This window comes from Lupinus angustifolius, chromosome LG01 (genome assembly GCF_001865875.1).
Source record: "Lupinus angustifolius cultivar Tanjil chromosome LG01, LupAngTanjil_v1.0, whole genome shotgun sequence".
Taxonomy (NCBI): Eukaryota; Viridiplantae; Streptophyta; class Magnoliopsida; order Fabales; family Fabaceae; genus Lupinus; species Lupinus angustifolius.
The window spans coordinates 25,706,084-25,715,637 of record NC_032009.1 but is presented as its reverse complement, the minus strand read 5'-3'; the positions used below and the strand labels follow the sequence as shown (position 1 = coordinate 25,715,637).

Sequence of the window (9,554 nt, the reverse complement as noted above, 5' to 3'; positions counted from 1 at the left end):
TAATTCAGTTCGGATTTTGGTGCATTTCAGTGACTGTACCAAACATAAACATATAGTTTGATTTTGCTTTATCAACTACAAATTTAATTACAAGAACCAAACTGAACCATTCTTGAATGGTTTGATTCAGTTCGGTTCCACTATTTTTCCTATTATTTTTTTATAAAAAATCGTATATCAATTGAAACTTCGTAATGTATTACAAAATATATTATTTGTCCATAAAAAGAAAGCACTACTACTATTATTATAAAAAATTATGAATGATATAAGATGAGTAAGAAAATTATAAATAATATATAGTTAGTAATGATTAAATTCTATCTACTACTTTGGAGAATTAGTAACAATTAAAGATAGTAAAGTGTCTCCGCATATAAGAAGATAATTTATCTCCTTACGTCCATTCAGTATTTGACATTTATCTTATTTTTTATTTTATAATATATTTTAAAATGAAAACTTCTCGAACGAAGAGAAATAAGACACATGTCAACACTGAATCAATTTAAGGAGATAAGTTATATCCTAATATGATAATATACTTTATTATCATGATTAAATATATAAGTAGATGATGTAATACTAATATACAAAACAACTCTTACACTATAAATGGATAAATTTTTTTCTTTAAAATTATATCACTTTGTATCAAAACTTATTTCATTAGTATCCCCTTATAATGAGTGGCACATAAACAAAAACATAAAAATTATAAATAAAAAAACTCATTTTGATTTATTATAAAATACAATAATCATTCTAAAGAAATATTGCTTAAATACATGAGTGAGTTTACACTCAAATTCTATCTACAAATTTGCAACTTTGCAAGTTGGTCAAATTATTATAGCCAATGTATAATTATTAAGAGTAAATTCATTAACACCCTAATTTTATTTTATTTAATTACATTCAAGCTCATTTTTTGTTTGAGAGATTAATTCACTACCCCTTTACAATTAATCATTATAATATATTATATAAATTAAGAATATTTTATATATGTAAAAAATATGTGATTTGCATAAATTTACTAAATCTCATTATAATTTATTGGTTTTTTTTGTATTATCAAATATATTATCTCACCTATTGGATAAGTAATTAATTCTTTTTATGATATGTGGTTGTACCTATAATAAATATGGTTCTTTCGAATTGAATTTGATTACTCTGGCTAGGTCTTATACTAGTAAAGCTTATTAGTTTACAATTTATTGATTATATTGATAATGGTTGGCAATGCGCAAATTCCGCGTCCTGTTATTCTTTTCGCTATTGAATTGAAGAAAAAGGAAAGGTTATTTGGCAATTACATCATTGTCAATGACGAAAAAAAAAGTATGATTAGGTTAATCGGTATCATGACAAACAAAGATTGAACAATAATTACACACATGGCATACCCCCACACCATACCATATAAAATTATAAATCATCCTCATCGCATTCATTACATTCACCATGCTAAAAAATAGAGGCCAACTTACCTTACTAAGGGCTTAAATTCCAATGCTCTTTCACACTAATGCTGCCAAAGCCCACACCTTTTACCGAGTAGTATACTTATTTTTAAGGATAATAATGTTAATACAAGAGTAAATAAAATGATATAATTGTAATTTTATTTTGTTTTTTATATTGTTTTAAACATCACTTTTCTCTCAATTACTATAGAGAAGTTGACTCCGTTTTACCTAATATTCCTTTGAGGATGAAGTATCTCCTGGTGTGAGATAATAATTTCTCTTCTTACATTAGTTAGACAATGACACATGATTATTTTTTATATATTTTAAAAATAAATAAAAAAACAAAAAATAAAATAATACAAGTGTCTATTAATGAATGAGTGTGATAAGATACATTATTCTCTATTCATTTAAATGTAAGTTTCTGTTTTGTTCTTATGGGCATTCTATAAAGTAGTTGTCATCAACAATGTTTATGTATTGATAGATTCTTTTAATATTGTTCACTAATATATATTTATTAGAAAAACTGTATAGAAAAGAATGTCATATTCTAGAATCATAGCATGCCTAGTAAATTTTAACATGCATTGATATTTATCAATCACCTAACCGTCAGCAGAGTAATCAAATATGGTTCTTTCTTTAGGTGTTGATAGCTTATGGACGAACAATTTCTTTTTCTTACATAAGCTTCCTTATAGGGGTTTATTTGAAATCCTTATGGAAGAAGAATTGTGTAAAAAGGATTATGGGAATAACATTTTTCTGGTCCTTCTGTTAGGAAGTAGTTTACAAGGAAGTATTTCTTCAAATGAGATTTCATAAGGAAGCTTAAGAAATATGGAATATGAGATAAGGTGAGGGTATTTTTTGGGTTTAGCAAAAAAGTGTGGGTGTCAAAATTAAAACCCAAATGGTGACATGAAAATTGGGCCTCAATGAAAATTGTTCCAATATGATGTTTTGGGTTTTTTTGAGCAGCATGTTTTCGGCTTCAAATTTGATTGTAATTGTTACCAAAAAAGTGAATTCTACATATCTTTGCGACTAAAAAGAGAGAGAAAAGTTTTTGAAAAAACCTTCACACTTACGTGACCAAAAAATGTAACAATGCAATAGAAACCCGCATAATCAAGTGATGGGCTAACTAAAACATTTGAACAGTTTTTTTATAATCAAAAGTATTTCTCACCATATAATAATGAAATGATTTCTTTTGAGATATGTGACTATTTTTTAATAAGTATTGTTCACAAAAATTAAATTTTTTTTTGTTGTTGATATATATGGAGATTCAACGGAAATGTAGAACCTTTGAACGGTTTTGATGCAATCAAAGGTACAGCTATAGCATCACAACTCACAAGTGACCAAAAAGTGAAAAAACAGAAACATGCAACAAACACATCCTTGCTTAGGTAACGATAATAACACACTTGAATAATCACCAAAAAGGTAATAATAGCGTGTATAAGCAAGTAAGATGTCTAATGTCATGAACAATATTAAACGTTATTATTCCTTCCTTTTCCCTCTTTTCTTCGTTTGCTTATAAATTTAAATTATAGAACCGTTTTTCCACATAAAATGATCTGTTGGGAGTAGTTTATGTTGTTGTTATAAATAAATAATTAGGTAATGAAATACAGTTGGATTGGAATCGTTATGAGTTGGGGTGACTAACTGGTTGGCTGGTAGATAGGGCCACCCAACCTTTGGATGAATCATAAAAGGATTTTCGCAAAAATAATTTTATATTTTTTTAACAACAAAGAGTTTAATTATTTGTATACCTAAAATGAAAGCCAAAACAAATAATCTTGCTAACAAAATTGATACAATTGTTTAAAAAATCAATTAAGAACCCTTAGTGCCACTATGAGTTTGTGAAATGAATCCAAAGACATCTTACTACTCTATCGTCAATAACTCAATATAATATTGATCTTTATATCTTTTATAACCAATTCGTATATAATTTTTCTTCATATTTATTTATTTCTAAAAATTGAATTAACACTCGTTTGATATATTCTCTATTGAAATTTCTAACGATTTCCTCAGTGTCTAAAACATATAAGTTGAGATTTTACAACCATTTTTATCCTACTTTTAACACACATTTTATTTGTTACATTGAGATTGTTCTATTATTAACATACGTGTTCAATATTTAGTATGATGTAACATTGCTGATTTTATTGATATGTTATAATATATAATGTAATATTTATACAATGAAAATATAAAGATTTTTACATAGTACATCGTTTTAAATTTAAAGTCATCAAATATAAATAATAAAAGATACCATAAGACATAAAATACTATAAACAAAACGTTGGTCTTGTGGTGTAAGGTCTCACTAGATTCCTAAGGTCGAGAGTTTGATTCATGTTAGCGACATATGTGGGAAGAGATAGTCACGAACCTTTCTTCTGAAAAAGGCAAAAGGTGAAGAGATACCCTTAATAATACCAAAAAATAAGACATAAAAAACTATTGTTTACATAATTTTTTCCTAAAATATATGATATAATAGGATCATCTCAAGTAATAGAAAGACACATTTTTATTTTTACACTTAAAATAAAGATAAAATGTCATGTAATTATATTTAAAAGATAAAAGTCTCGTATAAAAAAGAAACAATTGATATTTCTAGTTTATACCGGCTTAAACCAAGAACAAGGATCACATGTCCTAGTTCTCGTCTTCATGTCCCGAACCAATCATATTTCATCAAGTAATATACAAAAATAATTTTATGCTTTTATGATTATTCATTTTAATTACATGACTATCTTTAATTGGATTGAAACACCTAAGATAAGACGGATGATATGTTTTTAATTACATCACATGTTCCATGATCTTTCTGTCTATATGTTCCGAACCAATTAAACTTCATATAATAATATTAAAACATTAATTTTATTTTTAAAATTTTATTTTTAATTGAATGAAATTTCATCATTAACTTGAGACACCAAATAAAATAAAAATGATATATATAATCTACATCTAATAAAAATTTATTGGAAATATTTAGAAAAGTTTTGGAGGCGGCAAAAGCGCCGCTGATTCGTGTGAAACAGAAGTTCACATAAGAATTTTTGTTGAGAAAAGAAGGCCCCTCCACGTTTTGCATTATACAATCCTCACCTTCCAATCTGTCACAGCAACAACACAATCTCCTTCTCCTCATCATTCATCACTAGTAATAAGGATGGGAGAGATAAATGATTGTTTTGCTCATATTTTTTACAATAAAAATAATTTTATGATAAATAAAAGGATAAAATTGTTATTACATATTGAATTATGTATATTACTGTTTGTGGCTTGCCTCTAGGATCCTTACTCCTCCCACTAGTCTTTATAACTCCTCTCCCTCTCTCACCATTTTCATTCCTCACCCTTCCTCATTCTTTCTTCTTTTCATAATTCACATCATTCATTTCATCAACCATGGCACAAGAGGCTCCAATTCCAATCACAACTTCAATAACACCCAAAGAGGAACAAGTAGTCATAACTCATGTTGTTTCTTCTGACAAAACAGAAACACCTACTGTTGTTGTTGTTGCTGAGAAAGAGAAAGAGAAAGAGAAAGATTCTGAAGAGGTTGAGAAGCCTTTGAAGCCTCTTGTTGAGGAAACTATTATTTTGGAGACTCATTGCTCTGAACCCAAAAACAATGATGAGCAAGTACCTGAACCTGGTTTGTTAAAGGAAGAAAGTACAAAACTTTCTGATCTTCATGAGAATCAGAACAAGGCACTTCTAGAATTTAAGCAACTTATTCAGGAAGCACTTAACAATCACCACTTTTCTTCCCCACCCACCAAGGAACAACATTATGAGAAGAAAGAGAAACAAGCTGAACCTGAACCTGCACGAGAAACAACAACAACAACTGAAGAAGTTGCAACAAAAACAGAAGAAAAAGGAGAAGAGAAGGAACAAGTGAAAGAAACTGAGGCAGTGATTGAAGACAAAGAAGCTGTAACTGTAGCTGCTATTTCGTCTATAGATGAAGATGGTACAAAAACTGTGGAGGCTATTGAAGAAACCATTATTTCTTCTGTGCAACCAGAACAACCACCACCACCACCTGAAGAGAAAGTTTCTGACACTGAAACAAAGGAAACAAACAAGGTTGATGAAGCTTCTTCTACACCATTGGCACCAGAACAAGTATCTATCTTTGGTGTACCACTCCTTGCAGATGAAAGAAGCGATGTGATTCTCTTGAAGTTTCTTCGTGCAAGAGATTTCAAGGTGAAGGAAGCTTTCACCATGATCTCCAACACAATTCAGTGGAGAAAAGAGTTTAAGATAGATGAATTGGTGGAAGAGAATTTGGATGATGAATTGGAAAAAGTAGTGTACATGCATGGATTTGATAAGGAAGGTCACCCTGTGTGTTACAACATATATGGAGAGTTCAATAGCAAGGAGCTTTATAAGAAAACTTTTTCTGATGAAGAGAAGAGGGACACGTTTCTGAGATGGAGGATTCAGTTTCTTGAGAAGAGTATAAGGAAACTTGATTTCAACCATGGTGGCATATGCACTATTGTTCAGGTTAATGATCTAAAGAATTCTCCTGGACCTGGTAAATGGGAACTTAGACAAGCTACCAAACAAGCCCTTCAATTGCTTCAGGATAATTATCCTGAATTTGTAGCCAAACAGGTACTTACTCTTGTTAAATTTGCTCATACACACTATTGGAACTCAGACTCGATCAATAATATTTCTTTGGTGTCATATAGAATTGTTGCAAGCAGCATAAACAACAACCTACACTCACGATTTTAATTGTATAAAGGGTGTTCAAATTTATCATAAGAATCAATTTTTTTTGTATAGGTATTCATCAATGTGCCATGGTGGTATCTAGCAGTGAATAGAATGATAAGTCCTTTTCTCACTCAGAGAACCAAAAGCAAGTTTGTATTTGCAGGTCCTTCAAAATCAGTTGAGACCCTTTTGAGGTGAAGACATAAAGATTCAAAATTTGGCTTTTCCTTTGTGTTTTAAGTTTCATTTTGTGTTGGAATTTGACTAATTTTAATTTGATTTTGGAATAATTTTAATCAGCTACATAGCTCCAGAGCAACTTCCTGTGAAGTATGGTGGACTAAGCAAAGATGGGGAATTTGGAAATACCGATGTTGTTACAGAAGTCACTGTTAAACCAGCAACAAAACATACAGTAGAATTTCCTGTTACCGAGGTTAGTTTTCTTTTCCTTTTCTTTTTGTTGAATTTCATTGGTTGTTTAAGAATCCAAAGAATGATACATTGGAATGGGGTATATTTCATTGGATTCCTCTGTTTTCAATATTATCTAATTTGATTATTTGCTTAGTTGTCATATTTTTATGCAATAAACTGTGCAGGCATAACTGCCCAAGAAGAAAAAGTATACACTATAAATTAGTAAATTAGGATTGAATAAAATAAACATAGAAAGAACATAACTGGGAAAAAAAGAAAATAAACAAAGAAAACAGTGATATTCTTTCTGTTGGCTTGTGTCGCTTGGAAGCCAGAATGGTTAATTTTTACATATAATCCTTAATTTTGCTAATAGCCAAAATTGTTCTCTTGTGCTAGCTAAATTCAAACCACAATTTAGCTAACAAATAAAACATGTGTGGACCACTTTGATGCTTCATTAACTAGGTTGCATAAAAGGGCCCAACAATTATAGGAATCAAACCCTTATTTTTTAGTTTTCTAGTATTTAGCAAGGTTTTATATCATTTTACCAACTAGTTGTTGGTAAAGTAAGGAACAGTATATATACAATTTGTCTGATATTTCAATTTCACCTCATAATGTTTTGATGAGCCAACTTTATGTTGAATTAAGAGCATACAACGTTTTAACAAGAATTTATGAAACATGAAAGGACCTACAGAAAAAGAAAGACACTCTGTCCCAGATTATACAAGTCCAAGAGAAACTAGAAATTCAACTACCTTTGATGTTGATTACTCATTAATAATTTGTTTGCATATTCAATAAATGAAAACCACATGTAGTAACTAAATCTACACTGTAGTGATAGATACTTATTTGTTCTTTGCCATAACATATGATTAAATAGTCTCTAACTTTTCCCTATGTTGTGTATTTTCAGCAATGCTTACTCTCTTGGGAGATAAGAGTAATAGGGTGGGATGTAAGTTATGGTGCAGAATTTGTGCCAAGCTCAGAAGGAAGCTATACAGTAATAATCCAAAAGGCTAGAAAAGTTGCTTCATCAGAAGAGCCAGTGCTTTTGAACAGTTTCAAAGTTGGTGAGCCTGGGAAAGTTGTTCTCACCATTGATAATTCAAGTTCTAAGAAGAAGAAGATATTATATCGTTTGAAGACCAAGCCTTCTCCCTCTGATTGAGAAGAGTAGCACCAACATACCAAACCTTCAAATATGTACTATGCTGCTACTCATATGAGTAGAAAAAAGTGTTTTTTTTAACTTGTACTGTTAATTTTAATCATTATTATGTGGTTGATCACATACTATATATTATATATCATTATGGATGCCCTATGTTTATGTTACTGTTATTTTTTGTTGCTGTTATTATTGAAGATAAATATCAAGGTTCATTTTTTTGTATTAGAGGGGGTATCATTTGATTTGTTGTTATTCATAATGTTACTGTTATTTTTTGTATTGTTGCTCTATTAGTATATGATAAAAATAGCATATAATTTGTGGTGGTGGGGTCCTTTATCTCTATCTTTGTTGCTGTATATGCTTAAGCATGAAATGTATTTGAGAGTTGTCATGATGCTTGTTCCCACCAGGGAAAAAAAAGTGACATGAATCATCTGTCATGTCTCTGGAATATGCAACATTATAGTTTGAACGTTAGAATATCACTTTCATTATTTAGCCTCTACAATAAAACAAGAAAAACTCTCATTTATTTGCCACTTTAGTTGCCTAGCTTTTGTTTTCAGCCTGTTTTTAAGGTAAGACCTGGTTGATTTATTGGTAGAGGTAAAATTTACTCTGGAGTTTAGCTTTGGAATATGATATTAGAATTCGATTGTTGATTAGAGATATGTCTGATATGACAATCATTTTTTTCTAAGTGGTTTGTTGTCTTAATTTCCTATACTCAATCTTTTGATTAAGGATTTGTCTGATATGATAATCAATCTTTTTAATGGATTGAAGAGATAACTTATCTTCTGATATGATGATATACATTATTGTATTATATTATATTAGTTAAACAAAATTTGTACTTAGTGATACCTAGGATCCCTTTTAAGACTTGAAGCAGGGGATCAACAACATACTAAAGCAGTTTTCAATTTGAGAGTTTTAGAGTATTTTATTTTCGAAGTTAGAGAAAAAGTCACTGGCCAAAACATCTGAAATTAAATTTATACGTACACTTGTAGCAAGGAGGTGTTACTTAAAAGACTCCAAAATAATTTTTTTATTGAGATGGATTAACTATAATTTATACTTTTTTTATAAAGAAAGCAACTGCAATCTATACAAAAAAATAAAACAGACAAGTATGATCAATTATATCTATAATCGATTGTACCAATAGTATGACATTATGGCAACCACATATTGTAAGTTAATCGATGTAAGTTACAACAATTCTAAATGACACACAAAAATAATTACTAGTTGAGAGTCACAATCAAATCGTTCTCTTTAAAACATTTTACGAAACTGCGCAAAATACTAATTCTATACATATGCTGTAGTTTTTATTTTACTGATATGTTCCTCTTATCCTATGCTTTTAGTAAAAACTTTATTCCTCAAACCCAATTTTGATAACAACTTAACCTTTGAGTTCCATTATATATTCCTGCCATGGCAGAGCAAGTCATGTGTGTAAATTGACAAATATGAAAGACATTAAGGGCCCCCATAACATATTCAACATCCACCAGTACAATGCATACTTTTAACTTTTTTGCACCAAATTTCATCATAAAGGCCACTGATTGCTCTACCATATCTACCTTTTTATCTGTTTAAATATGCTTTTATGTATATATTTGCCTTCAATTTTC

At 29.9% G+C, this 9,554-nt stretch overlaps 1 protein-coding gene across 1 annotated transcript; it reads left to right on the top strand.

Annotated features, from left to right (window-relative positions):
- LOC109358436 (patellin-3-like) lies at positions 4,872 to 8,069 on the top strand. The gene is made up of 4 exons (XM_019602654.1): positions 4,872 to 6,182; positions 6,360 to 6,484; positions 6,591 to 6,726; positions 7,639 to 8,069. Exons 1-4 carry the CDS (start codon positions 4,953 to 4,955, stop codon positions 7,894 to 7,896), a joined length of 1,749 nt encoding a protein of 582 aa, XP_019458199.1. The 5' UTR covers positions 4,872 to 4,952; the 3' UTR covers positions 7,897 to 8,069.

Coding starts and splice junctions, on each gene's coding strand:
- LOC109358436 (XM_019602654.1), top strand. CDS start 4,953: ATGGCACAAGAGGCTCCAATTCCAATCACAACTTCAATAACACCCAAA. Junction 6,183..6,359: donor CTGAATTTGTAGCCAAACAG/GTACTTACTCTT, acceptor TTTTTTGTATAG/GTATTCATCAATGTGCCATG. Junction 6,485..6,590: donor TCAGTTGAGACCCTTTTGAG/GTGAAGACATAA, acceptor AATTTTAATCAG/CTACATAGCTCCAGAGCAAC.